Raw genomic sequence first — 14,410 nt, forward strand, 5'->3', positions numbered from 1 at the left:
TATAACTTGGTCCCATTCAATCACAATGTTGTCACTAAATTGGTGTTAGCATGAACTGTCTCGAAAGAGGGGCGAAAGACATCAGATGTACAGTGAAGCTCATAGATAGAAAATAAACTGACAATGCCATAGCTAAAAAAGCAAACGACAAGCAGACAAATAATATTACAATAGACACAATATAGAAAACTAAAGACTAAGCAACACGAACCCCACCAAAAATTCGGGATGATCTCAGGTGCTCCAGAAGGGAAACCAGTGTGGCAAACTGTGTTTTAGTTTGAAGTTGACAACTTAACCTTTATATGTTTTTTCTCAAAATGTTATGCTGTTTAAAATTGATAAATGACTTAACTAGATATAGAAAGATGTGGTGTGAGTGCCAATGAGACAACTCTCCATCCAAATAACAATTAATAAAAGTAAACAATTATAGGTCAATGTACGGCCTTCTACGCGGAGCCATGGTTAACACCGAACAAAAAGCTATAAAGGGCCCCAAAATTACTAGTGTAAAACCATTCAAACGGGAAAACCAACGGTCTAATCTATATAAAAAACGAGAAACGAGAAACACGTATAAATTACATAAACAAACGATAAACTACTGTACAACTAGCCTAAATTGAATATGGAAAAAAAACGAAGAAAAACGGGGAAAAGTTACCATGGGGCAACACAAACCCATAAGTTGAATAAAAAAATATTATCGTAGTCAAATACACATAAAGTGCAAAAAATATGAAAATATGTATAAATCACATCTGCACCAATTTTCTCAGTCACGGTCATATATAACAAATAGATAAAGATACATATGCAGTTCATTACAGCTCAGAATGACTAAAGCACGCATTAAAAACTAGATCACCTCTATCTGGACGAAACGCGCGTCTGGCGAACACAATTTTAATCCTTGTATGTATGTTGAGTTTATTTAAAAGCATGTACCACGTAAGGATTATGAAAATATATCTCAAAAGTTAGAAACCAGATACTTTGACGGTTGTTTCCTTCTATTCTGGCCTATTAAGAAACCATTTACCTCAGGAATAGATAACCCTAGCTGTATTTGGCAAAACTTTATATGATGAGTTTAATTATTACATATTAGGATTTAGTACACTTGTCATTCCTAAATGAATGTATTCTAATGTAATAATATAAATGCGTATTAGAGTATTCATATACTTATAGTTTCATTTAGATAATATTGGGAAACGGAAACATTCTGAACATGTTTTCGCTCTTTTGTAGCGGTATACAACCACAACATTGAAACTTACGGATCCAAGAGTTCCATACCAACCTACCAATTCAACCTGTGGTGATGACTGATACTGAAGTTTCTATAACCATGCATAAAAAATAAAAATAATTCCATTAACAAGTCCAGAAAAGAGACCCTTTCCTTAAAAAAGAATATCGTCATTTGTTTGATGTATCAGCTCATGCCCGTAGTTTAAAAAACATAAGGATTGGAGATGTAAAGTTAAATCCAAAAAAAGCATCTCACCAAATACCAATACAGAAGAAACAGAGAGTTTACAGATAAAAAAACATTTTATAGAATTCATGTTTTGAAAAGAGGCTACCAATGAAAACTTACTGAGGCGGGGTTTATGGACATAGATAACGCAAAGAGAAACTATGTATCTATCTAATTGTCTCAATTCAAAAGTCTAAATTAAAAAAAAATATATAATCATGATAAAAGTATGGGCCACTAGTTCAACGTTTAAGTCCAAATGAAATCGGAACAAATATGATTTCAAGCACAAAGTTTTCCTGCTTTTTAAAGTGAGCATTGGTCCTCATTTGTAGATCTGTACCTCAACTGGTAGAATCAACAACCACTTTGTTTAGAATATATAATCTAAATTTCGTTTTAATTAAATAACTAAATAAAGGCAACAGTAGTATACCGCTGTTCGCAATTCATAAATCGATAGAGAAAAAACAAAAACAAATCCGGGTTACAAACTAAAACTGAGGGAAACACATCAGATATAAGAGTAGAACTACGACACAACAGAAACACAACATTAAAATGTAACACCCGCAAAACGAACTATAATATAACAATGGCCATTTTCCTGACATGGTACAGGACATTTTAATAAAAAATAAAATGATGGGTTGAACCTGGTTTTGTGGCATGCCAAACCTCCCGCTTTTATGGCAATGTTAAATATAACATTAAAATGACAACATTACATGATAGGACTATAATACAAATAAATGGGAGAACATTTAGGACAGAGATACACACTTAATAGATGACAAAAGGGCCCAGGTTTAAAATTTAATACGCCAGACGTGCGTTTCGCCCACACAAGACTAACCAGTGACGCTCTGATGAAAAACAGTTCGAAAGCCAAATAAAGTACAAAAATGAATAGCATCGAGGACCAAAAATTCTAAAAAGTTGTGCCCAATACGGCTGGGGTTTTCTGCCTTGGATAAGAACATCCTTCGCCAAATTAGTAATTTATCCTAGCAGTAGCCTAGTATGGGCAGGGCATATTTAATGACTAAAAATAATCTGTATTTGAGTAAAAACACCAATTAGAGTATATTTACTTTTTTGATACAAAAATAAAACACATATAAATGACACTAGTAAAGTAAAAAGTTATCATAGTTTTCAATTTGATAATCAATGTTTGTTTTATGTAAACTTCATCTTTTACATTAATTGTTATCGTAGTCCTGGTACAGTACTGACGTTAAACATGACCACTGTTTTGGCAATCCCTTTGGGGAGGGTGATATATTTCTGTTGGGCGTAGTCTATCCACAGTCTTGAAATTAAGCTGTAAATAAGTAAAAAAGAAAGAAATATAAAGGAAGATGTCAAATTCTAGGTAAAAATGGTTTTGTCTTAAATGTATTTTTTTTTTATATAATTATGATGTAAAAAGTAAAATCACAAAATATTGAACTTAGAGGAAAATCAATTCGGAAAGTCCATAATCACATGGCAAAATCAAATAACAAAACTCATCAAAAACGAATGGACAAGAACTGTCATAAATGTTTTAATGAGGAGCAATTGCGGTGTTTCTTGTTAAATGACGTCATGTCGTGTAGGATAAAATCGTTCTCCAGATTCTTTTTCTTTCTGAAACCTTCATATGGCACTTACTGAATAGTTTTCAATTAAAATAAATCATATACGAAAAATATCTTTATTCATTATGGACCCCCGAATATTTCTCACGAAGATGTTTCTACCAAAATTTGAAATCACAAAAAAAAATGAACTCCGAGGGAAAATTCAAATCGGAAAATCCTTAATCAAATGGCAAAACCAAAAGCTCAAACACATCAAACGAATGGACAACAACCGTAATATTCCCTACTTAGTACAGGGACTTTCTTGTGTAGAAAATTGGGTGCTAAACCTGGTTTATTGGCTAGCTTAACCTCTCACTTGTATGACAGTCGTATTAAATTCCATTATTTTAACAAAGATGTGTGAACAATACAAACAGACATAATAAGTAACAAAAAGTAAAAAATAGGGGCACAGCAGTCAACGTTGTGTTATTATCCTAATCACTATAAAAATAAATAGAAATATTAACCAAAATTTACCATGACGCAATAACACAATGACGGGATGTATAAGTACAGAGCCATGTTACATGCTTAAAATAAACACAAAACGGCATTGAATGTTTGAAAATAGTTTGTTCGTGTATTGTGTCCTTCTTGTGTGAAGCAAAATCCCGTTTGGATCGCGTGGTTTGGGAGAATCGTTAGATCTTGGAATAAATTTAAATGATATAGTAAAGTCTACAATATAACTCGAAAATTTAGAAGGAATCATGGATTTTCTATGGCATAAAATTATATCTTTATTCTGTGTTTCGTAACAGTTACTCTAAATGAGACACAGAACTGTATATATAGAAGTATTTTGTTTTTCGTTGAATTTTATCTTTTCTAGAGTTTTAAACGTATTATATTTTCGAACACGATCTAAATAACTAAACTTACAAATGACGGGTTTCTTGCATAACATGACGACCTATATTTTGTTTTTTCCATGTTATTTCTGAATAGAAGTCTAGCATGACGGTCCTTCCAGTTGTAACCCTGTAGAAATTTCACTTGTTCTGGTGGTTTCATATCTTTTATTTCGGGGATGGTATCAAAAATGGGATCAGCTAAACAGCCGTCCAATGGCATTCTGGGATAGTAGAAAATGAAGGAAATACACATCTCATCTGTGGTAGCTTCACCGCCCTAAAAAAGAAAATAGAATATTAAATGTCCTTCCTCTTCCATGTTCCAAAAAAGAAGGCATATCTCATGAATTTCTTTTACTTTCAATAGGACGTTGTTTGTATTTCGTGCAATGATTATTAATGTTATTTTCAATCTAAATCCTTATCAAATAAATAGTGTCTACAAGTTCACGCGATGTACAAAATCTAAAAGGTTTCTTCTACCTTCTGAAATATGAAGCTTAATTCACACAATTTACGCCGCTGCCTCAGGATAGTTATCCCTGTGTTTCGCATTCTTTTACCCTCTTCGCCGGCTAGACAAAACACCCGAACAGTTTTGCTACCAACAGATGACCAGAATTTTAAAATTGCCATATATATTTTTGCTAGCCCAGAGCGTTAAAAATGATGTGCAATATTGCCGCTAAAACAACACAAAAAAAAGAACAGAAACGACACTCTTAACAGGTTTATTTTCAGACTATATGAAGAAAAAAACATTTTAATTTTATTAATTTATATAACAAGATGGTTTCCCTTGCTGTTGAAAAGTTAAGAACATATTATTTTTCAATGTTTAAGTTATTTTACTATATATAGTAAGGCGAATGATATCGTCGTTTAGTAATGTTTTACCACAAACATTATGTTTGCAGATACATAAAATTACACTTTCAGCCATTCGTGTGTTCAAAAAATAAAGATTATAGTTTCATAGAACAAATGGTTTTTCTTTCTCATTAACCATTCAATATTTCCACTGCCTTTTCAGCTGAATTTCAATAGATAAGTTTTAAAAAAAAATAAACCAGCATGTCAATTAGAATAAGTAAGCTCAAAATGAAAAACCATTAGAAGGTGAAAGATTTAGAAAATGCATTGTACCTACCAGTGTCAAGTTGGTTCTGGAGGTCGAGTCATACGTACATTGTGTAATAAGACTATCGCCCTATAACATAATTAGGTTAGATTAATATTATTGTAGAAAGAAGACCATTTTATAAACATATTCATTACAGTTTTTCATCATTGGAGTCTCAGTACTTATACATTTTTAAATTCCATGAATGCAGACTCTTATTTTATTCTTATTATGAGATCTGTAAGTCAGCTGCATATTTTATCTGAAGTAAAGTCGAGTTGAAAATATATTGAAATAGTAACATGGCAAAGCAGAGGAATTCGAAACGTATGTCTACTAATTAGTAAAATAAACAATACCATTTTTAATGGAACTTCTTTTCTGAGAAGCCTTATTTGTTGATAATTAAAGTCATAAGCTTGATCATCTGCAAATGGTTCGATTTCTTTTCCGTTTCGTAGATGTTTTGTTGTCATAGCATAGGCCAAAAGATGAGAATGTTGCCATGCAGCAAAAACTTTGACTTGCTGGCCTGGCATATCTTTCAGTCCCTGAAACAAGTATTATATGATTATTATATATCACATGATTTTTATTATACTTTCTATGAAATGCACAATTATCATATAGTCATACCATAGTAAGTCACATCCGGTTGCATACGAAAAAGGGTAGAAAAATTATTCCCTTGAATTTGACAGTAGTAGGAAATTAATCCTATATCTTATTGTAGTAAAACACTTCTGAGTCATAAACATATATCTTGAGTGTTTCAAAGCACCATTATTCTTTAATTTGATGTTTCTATAAAATATTTTGTAATGGTCACATCAACATGTAACTTAGTACACATTATTATGTGTTGCACAGTTCACTGAACAGGTTCATGTCATATTGCGAGCAGTGCATGGTGTCTTTGGACTCACGTTCTTGTTTAGTAGGTCTTTCATTCATAAGTCATAAGTCAAAAGTCTCAAAACTATCCTTGTGCTGTTTCAGAGAATATTTAGAAAACTCGCCTCAAGTGGACATTTCCCCAGCCAATCGGAATGAAAAATGAGGAAGTTTTATAAAAGACCTTCCATTTGCTATGCTTGTCCTATTTTGCTTTAATTGCCACGCATGGTGGTTTTAAAATATAACTTTAAAATCACAAACAGACGAATATGCAAAGTGAAACATGTTGCCCAGGTGAGCTAAATCACAAATTTATCTATATACCTGTTCTAAACATTCAGCCTGACAGAAGCCTGTGTTTACGAAGTCCGTTTCATGCGGCGGAATCATATGAGTTGGACCGATTTGAACTCCAGTAGTAAGCAGTCCAGCGTCGTACTTCCTGAGGTCTGGTGTAAATGTAATGCGCATGCCTGAATTATCCACTAGATCTAAAGTAAAAAAAATTATTAAACTATTAAAATACATAAACTTTAAATTTTTCAAAATAATAAGGATTTTCTAACCCATGAGTTGATTACCTAAGCTGTACTTGGCAAAACTATTCCGAAACTACATACTATGCAACCTCGTACTTTTAAGGCGTTTTAACTTGTTTTATTCGAACATGTCTGTTGAATCTTTTTGAAACGACATGCACGTCTGGCGTACAGGTTTTAATCCTGGTATCTATGATGAGTTTAATGGCAATTTAAGTGCTGTGATACTCATGAGTTGTATTTTTTTGTGTGTATTTATTTTTTAATACACTATTTTTATTTAAGTAACAAATAAAGACAAATGAGGACAATTCAGTATACTTACAAAACAAAACCTCAGTCGTAAGTTATTTTTGTGAAACTCATTCAGATTACTGGACATCGAACCGTGGACATAGAATACAACCAATGTGTAGCTAATTGTGTACTTCACTTTTGTAATTTCTACATAAAATACTATAATGGTTTTACACGTAATGTTTCGATTTCTTTCTTTTACGTATTTTCATATGCCATTGTTATATTTATATTATAAGTTTATCAAATCATGAAACAAATCACTTTACTTGTAAAGAATAACAAAAGCAGAAACATCTAAGATAACAAAAGCCAGTAACTTGAGATTGGCCTGAATTCAATGTCCGTTCAGTACCAGCTTCCACAAAACTAACTACCATTAGATTGAAATCTGCGTTTTGAATAGGAAATATGAATTGAACTTATTAAGATTTTGAATTTTAACAAACCTTCAGAAAGAATGCTTACCACTACGCAGTTCCGGATTGTTATAATGTACTTCCATGATATATGTCGCGTCGTCATCTGGTTCACCAATAGGCATTCCAACATTGTCGGGGAAATAGAAATCCTTCAATTAAAACAAGAGATGGCAAGTAGTCATTAAGCGAATGATAAAAGTTGCTGGTGCATTATACAAATTTTCCAGAATGTTTCTTAAAATAGAAGATGGCAATATTAATGGTGCTGCCTCAAGTCAAGGAAATCGTCCGTTATTTTTTCAATCATTTACCCTAAATTAATGATAAACAGTGTTATTATTTTTATATGGAATTCGGTGTTGCTTTTATTGACATTTAGTATTTATTTCTGTGTTCATACTGAACATGTCTCTATACATATAATAATACAGGATACACATTTTCACTTGTTGAAGGCTGGGTGTTGACATTTAGATTGTCTTTTCTGATTTTAAGGTGTACCATTCAACTCTGTTCCTTTAACAATAATAACTTTTAATAAAAACTATTTTTAAGGATAATAACTTGAATAACAGTATTTTTTGTAACATACACACAAATTTATGTAAGGGTCTATTAAACATAATAAGCTTTAAAGAGCGATTTTCCAAATAGACTCTATAATGTCTTTCGCATTGTACATATGTAAAGGAAGACGATTAGATAGTTTAAAATAGAAGGTCCGGGACATGCTTTATAGGTTGACACATTCCACATTTCCATTCTCAATTTCATCATTTGCAAGAAAACTGGTATAAGAAAAACTATTATTCATTATAGATGATATGAACAGTAGAAAGAAAATGAAAATATATTTTCGGTTCCTACAGACGAATGTGATAACCTACCTGTCCTCCATACTCCCACCCAAAGAAGACACTGCCGCATGGTGCCACTTCTCTGCCATTAAGATAACAGAAATAGTCCTTGTTTATCCATTCTTTGCTGAGTGGAGGACATTTGTATACTAAAATATGGTGGACATATGGTTCCATTCCACGCTGAATGTGTGACTCAAACTACAAAAATAATGTATTTCATCTGTCGTAAAATGCATTTGAATTAATATGTTAACAAGAAATTGTATGCCATGACATGCAAAGTATACCACAACTCTTCATTATACGACTTAACAACAGATTACTATACGAAACATTTCATTCTTACGGGTATAAAAAATCAAAGTGTTATTAAATAGAACGAGACAGCATGGCTGAAAATCGCTTACACGTTACAATCCGTAATAAAGTTTTAGACCAAAATCTATTTTTTCCCTTTCTACAGACGCTGGAAATTATTTGGCAAAAATTCCGTGCTATGCAGATATCATAAAAGTGACAGTCCGATCGGATAGATATGAAAATATCTTCCACAATGAACTCGCGTGTGTACATAAAACCCTTACTCAATTTTGAGTCTTTTAAAACTTGGTGACAGCGCTTGTTCAATTCTTCATGTTTGACTTTTAATCACCTTGCAATGCTCGTTTTTTGTTGTTGAGAATTTGATAAACGTTTATTCTAAAATACAAACAGTGAAAACAGTTTATGTTGTTTTATTAGTTCATTTGTATGTTTCTGAGTACAGTCTGGGTTCCATTTAGGTGATTCAATATTCATTATTGTTTATAGTCCAGCTAAAGCCGGCCTTCGACTGCAGGATTCGTGATGCGTTGAAGGCTCATTGGTGACCTCTGACTATTTTCTGACCTTATTTTGGATTGTTGTATCTTTGAAACATTCCCCGTGGTCATTCTCTATCTCTACTAAATTATACGAAAATATAGACAAATCTTTGCCGAAATATCGACTCACCTTAATCATGTGATGTTTCTTCCCTAGATCTGACAAGGTAAATGCTTTACATCGGTAAGTGGTAACTTGTGGTGGGACGTGATACTGAAAAAATTATCATGATAGATAGCAATACTTTTTCAAAATATTGACTTAATGTTTTTACTTTCATGTGGTATATGTATGGAATTTGTCATGTCGTGTTGAAAAAAACAAAAGTATATAGCAATACAGTACAGTATAAATATAATACAGAATATTATAATACACCGAAGCCTTGTATTTTATGTAAATTGTCTTTTAAATTTACAATCTGCTGAGTAAGCCATTTACAACTGATTGTTACAGTTTCTTGTTATGTTGTTACACAACTTTTAGGGCCATGTTAGGGGAGAGTTGGGGGCTTGAGGCTGACAAACATGTTTCATTCTGTTACATTAAATATGTGACTGTCTTAAGTCAGATACCTGTAATTCAGTGGTTGTCGTTGGTTTATGTCTGTTATATTTGTTTTCCGTTTATTTTCTGTCTTAAAATCAGGCCGTTTTTGTATTGTTTGTTTGATTTGTTTCACATTTTGTCTTTCCAGGACCTTTATAGCTGACTATACGGCATGGGTTATTTCTCTTGTCTTTCCAGGACCTTTATAGCTGACTATACGGCATGGGTTATTTCTCTTGTCTTTCCAGGACCTTTATAGCTGACTATACGGCATGGCTTATTTCTCTTGTCTTTCCAGGACCTTTATAGCTGACTATACGGCATGGGTTATTTCTCTTGTCTTTCCAGGACCTTTATAGCTGACTATACGGCATGGGTTATTTCTCTTGTCTTTCCAGGACCTTTATAGCTGACTATACGGCATGGCTTATTTCTCTTGTCTTTCCAGGACCTTTATAGCTGACTATACGGCATGGGTTATTTCTCTTGTCTTTCCAGGACCTTTATAGCTGACTATACGGCATGGGTTATTTCTCTTGTCTTTCCAGGACCTTTATAGCTGACTATACGGCATGGGTTATTTCACTTGTCTTTCCAGGACCTTTATAGCTGACTATACGGCATGGGTTATTTCTCTTGTCTTTCCAGGACCTTTATAGCTGACTATACGGCATGGGTTATTTCTCTTGTCTTTCCAGGACCTTTATAGCTGACTATACGGCATGGGTTATTTCTCTTGTCTTTCCAGGACCTTTATAGCTGACTATACGGCATGGGTTATTTCTCTTGTCTTTCCAGGACCTTTATAGCTGACTATACGGCATGGGTTATTTCTCTTGTCTCATTGTTGAATTCTGTGCCAGGAACTAGTAAAGTTTGAATTTTGTTGGATAGTTTCATTGAAAATCACACTACATTAAACTCAAACGTTTTATATTACTTTGTAATGTGACTTTGTTTTTGTGAGGAATGAGTGAAAATAAAACAGCTACATGCATTTAACATAAACAAGGACGGAAACAACGTCAAATTGTCGAACGGTTTTCATCAACGAGAAATTTGCAGCAAACCACAAATGAAGCCTTCATACTTGTTTCTTTATTTATACGCATTATTTGTTAATTTCCTTACATTAAATCAAGAGATAAAATAAAGATACGGTAACATAAACAATCTACTATCAGTAATCAGCATTCTAAAAGTTTTCATAAGGTTATCTTATATTTACAAAACTTTTCTGGGGCTTTTCTCGTCATACGAGGAATGTTTGTCTTTGGAAGAAACATTTTTTGTCAGTCCCCTATTATATCTTTCTTCGGGGTCGCTTTCATTATATCAATAAAAGGGGGATTTTTATCTAATTCAGACAATTATAAAACACAACAAAATCATACATCACATATTGATAGCAAAAACAGAAAATATAACATAACAAAAAATTAAAAAAAAGAAGTAAAAAAGAAAATATTACAAAACAACTAGAAAAGAAAATAGAAGAAATCTATTGCCCCGAGTTCATGTGATAAAATTCTTACAACTTGACAGCCTTGGTGTTGGTCGATTTAGTGTCTGACGTGTTAAAAATATTGTTTTAATCATTTCAATTTTTTTTTACTGGTTTCGTAACAAGCTCTGAAAATTTGACCCAACATATGTACTTATAGTTTATATAGACTTTTGTAATAAAGATATATATATACCTTAACATGAAATGGAAATTTTTGTTTCAGTGTACTATTAATTTTCTGTTTGTCTTTTGCTTTTTTAGTCATGGTATTGTCAGTTTATTTTATAATACAAATTGAATTACTTCATCTTTTTTTCAAGTATATGAATAAAACCGTTAAACAGTCTTTTTATTATACATTTTTTTAATACTTTTTAAAGGAAATAAATATCAGGATTAAGACCAAGATCTTGAAGACATATTGAAATCAAATTTGGAGAGTTCTTTGACGTGTTCTTTTATATATTATAATCTTACGTTGGTTTGTGTCATATCTCTGGTGATAATGTTCCCCGATAAGTCAGGCTTGGTAACAGCATTGAGGAGATACATAAATTTGACACCACGCCCTTCTGTACCGTGCCATCTCAGATCGTTCTCATCATTAGGATCATCTTCACTGTGAGCAAATATTATTCTAATAGTGTCATCCTGAGCAAAAGTTAATAATATTTACTGAGATAGAATGAAATAAACATGCAGTTCCGGTTCGTATTATTATTATTTTTTTTAAATGTAAATGAAAATTAAAGGTTTTATGAATTTTTCTTTAAACAACTGATTCTGATAAAAAAAAAACCCAAAAAAACAATAACTTGTTTCCAAATCCACAATAAATAAATATTTCTAAATTAAAAAGTACACAAACGCTTAGCTAATGTTAAAATATCAAATTATTACTCCTATTCCATTATTCATGGTATTACTTCCTGTTGAAAGTGTCTTGAATTCAGATGTTATCATATTTTGATAATCCCTATTACAAAAGTATGTAAATGTTTGCCTTTGCATATAAAATATTTTAACATACCGATATTTTGTAGTCATTTTCATCGCATGTATCCAATTTTCTAACAAATTTTAAAACTGTTCCAAAATCATTTTCCTCTCCGTTAAGTAAGGTATAATCCTGAGTACGGTCCTTTACTGGTGCTGAATGTTCAGTCGTATGGTAGTCCTATGCGAAATATATAAAGGAAAAACATCATAACGATTATGTTCCAAAAGAATAAATAAATGACTTATACATTTTGAGATAATAACAGAAATCCACAATGCAAACTCGGTGGAAAGCAAATCGAACAAACAAACAGCGCTTACACAAAATCAGTAGTTATGGAAAAAGTTAAATGTTTTACTTACTGCAAAATGTACATTTCCATTTTTTACCCATCCCATAACAACGTCGGATGGAAACATTTTACCATTCGGAGACAATCCAAACCCAACATATCCTCTTGTCTTCGCGTGAAGTTCAAACGTTATATGTGTCTCGTTAAATTTCCAAAACAAATGAAAATGCTTATTTGTATCCAAAACATCGTAAAATTCAAAGTTTTCTGATGGGATTGGTACCAGGGAAATGAATCCTTTCGGAAAACTAAAAACAGTTACGAAACAAGAACAAATGACTAAATTAATATACATGACGTTTTCAAACTTCTAATCAAAGTTGCGACAAAAGTCTGCTTATATACCCATCATTGAATAATAGATTACGCAGAATAACAGAATCTTGTGTTGTCTAGAAAATTAAAAATTTTAAATCAAACTTTCGTATCAATACTTTTAAAGTTTCTATATATATATATAGCTAAACTTTTGAACTTTTGAAATTCAAAGAGATTTAAAAAAAAAAAAAAAACAACCTAAAAACATCAACAATAGTTTGTAAAGCTATTTCCTACTCAAATCAGGAGACTACATTTTGAACTTTTTTCAAGGTTGATTTTTTTTTTTTTATCTTTTATGGACAACAGAAAAATTTCCAGCAATATGTAGAGGGGTCTAAATACAGCACAAACAACATTTTTTAAAAGACAAAAAAAAAAGTATATTATAACAAAACGCATTTGACTAGCAGGTCGAACAACTGATGTTCTTAAACCATGCTGACTGCAATTGACGATTGCCAAATAAATTGATCACCAGGTATAACAAAGTGGATCTTTATATTAATTTAATAATCTAATACCAAATAGAAAATAATAAACTTGCGGTAAAGATTGTAAACCACAAACATGAGGTTCTAAAATTTGTACACAATATCCGGATTTCGACAATTAATGTCTCTTCATGGATCGAAAAGTGTTTCAAAGGCCATATTATTTACCTCAATTATTTAGGATAGACTCTTGAACTTTAAAGAGTCGAAATCGGATGAACGGATTATAAGGGAAAATATAAAACAAGCCCAAACGAAATAAATATAAACAAGTCTAATTTGAAAACAACTCTCAAACCTATGATTGCGTCGAATAAAACGCAATATATACAAATAAGGAAATGAAGTATGATTGGCAATGAAACAATAACCAAAACCCTTGTCACAAAGTCAACTATAAAAGGGCCCAAGTTGACAATATTGTGATGAAATTAGTTTTACCTGTTTTATTTTACTAGGATTCAACTTATTATGAATTTTATCAAGTTAAAGCATTGTTATACGAACTCGTATAGTTTGAAAATTGAACGTGTGTTTATTATCGGTAATGTTTTGTTTATGCATTGCTAAAATTTATAATATTTAGAATCAGGAACGGACAGGTTGGGGTTAACAAACCCGGAAATATTTCGATCTGCAATCGTAAAATTAAGAGCCGTCATTCAAACGTTTTAGCAATAAGGATTAGGTATTCTACAAACCCTCTTAGGAACAAAATATTTGGAATCGTCCAAAGTAAATGGTATGGTCCAAAACTTAATATAATTATAGATTATCGTTGATCATCTCAACGAGATTGATTTTCTCGCTTGAGCTGGAACAGCGAAAGTGAGAAAAGCAATCGAGTTGAGATGACCGATGATAATCTGTTTATCGCTATTTTACCTATGACGACGTTGTCAATTTCATGTCAATTTCGTTAGCAACGCCACGTGTCCTCCTTAGTTTCTAGCGATAATTTTTCCATCTCAAGCGAGAAGCATGATATGAAAATTATCACAAAAAAACATCAAAAGAAAAATGCACAAAATAGCGATAAAACCTGATACACTATCAGAAAAAGGGTCGCTTAATGAATAGCGTACCTGAATAAGGTTGCAGGAGGATATAAGTGGAACATACACCTGGAAATAGGTGCATAGGCGACTGTGCGGTAATAAATCACGGGTAAATACGTATAATGCTAAGCATTGCACAGGCGGAACAAGCCA

General features: G+C 32.3%; 2 protein-coding genes across 2 annotated transcripts in view; one reads left to right on the plus strand and one right to left on the minus strand.

Annotated features, from left to right (window-relative positions):
• Positions 1-1,400, plus strand: part of LOC139511041 (uncharacterized) — a 29,063-nt gene extending 27,663 nt beyond the window's left edge. The window contains exon 21 of the mRNA XM_071297610.1: positions 1,258-1,400. Coding sequence (XP_071153711.1) covers positions 1,258-1,338 — 81 coding nt within the window. The 3' untranslated portion in view covers positions 1,339-1,400. The remainder of the gene's footprint in view (positions 1-1,257) is intronic.
• A 1,168-nt stretch (positions 1,401-2,568) lies between these two features.
• LOC139513144 (DBH-like monooxygenase protein 1 homolog) lies at positions 2,569-12,705 on the minus strand. The gene is made up of 11 exons (XM_071301404.1): positions 12,398-12,705; positions 12,066-12,212; positions 11,513-11,686; positions 9,109-9,192; positions 8,143-8,313; positions 7,302-7,404; positions 6,322-6,488; positions 5,460-5,651; positions 5,128-5,187; positions 4,006-4,254; positions 2,569-2,816 (listed from the first exon to the last, which is right to left on the minus strand). The coding sequence occupies exons 1-11, from the start codon at positions 12,680-12,682 to the stop codon at positions 2,730-2,732; spliced, it is 1,719 nt and encodes a 572-aa protein (XP_071157505.1). The 5' UTR covers positions 12,683-12,705; the 3' UTR covers positions 2,569-2,729.
• Positions 12,706-14,410: the final 1,705 nt, after the last annotated feature.

The sequence above is a fragment of the Mytilus edulis genome, chromosome 2, assembly GCF_963676685.1.
Source record: "Mytilus edulis chromosome 2, xbMytEdul2.2, whole genome shotgun sequence".
Classification (NCBI taxonomy): Eukaryota; Metazoa; Mollusca; class Bivalvia; order Mytilida; family Mytilidae; genus Mytilus; species Mytilus edulis.

Coding starts and splice junctions, on each gene's coding strand:
- LOC139513144 (XM_071301404.1), bottom strand. CDS start 12,682: ATGTATATTAATTTAGTCATTTGTTCTTGTTTCGTAACTGTTTTTAGT. Junction 8,314..9,108: donor AGAAACATCACATGATTAAG/GTGAGTCGATAT, acceptor TTATTTTTGTAG/TTTGAGTCACACATTCAGCG. Junction 6,489..7,301: donor CAATCCGGAACTGCGTAGTG/GTAAGCATTCTT, acceptor TTTTTACTTTAG/ATCTAGTGGATAATTCAGGC.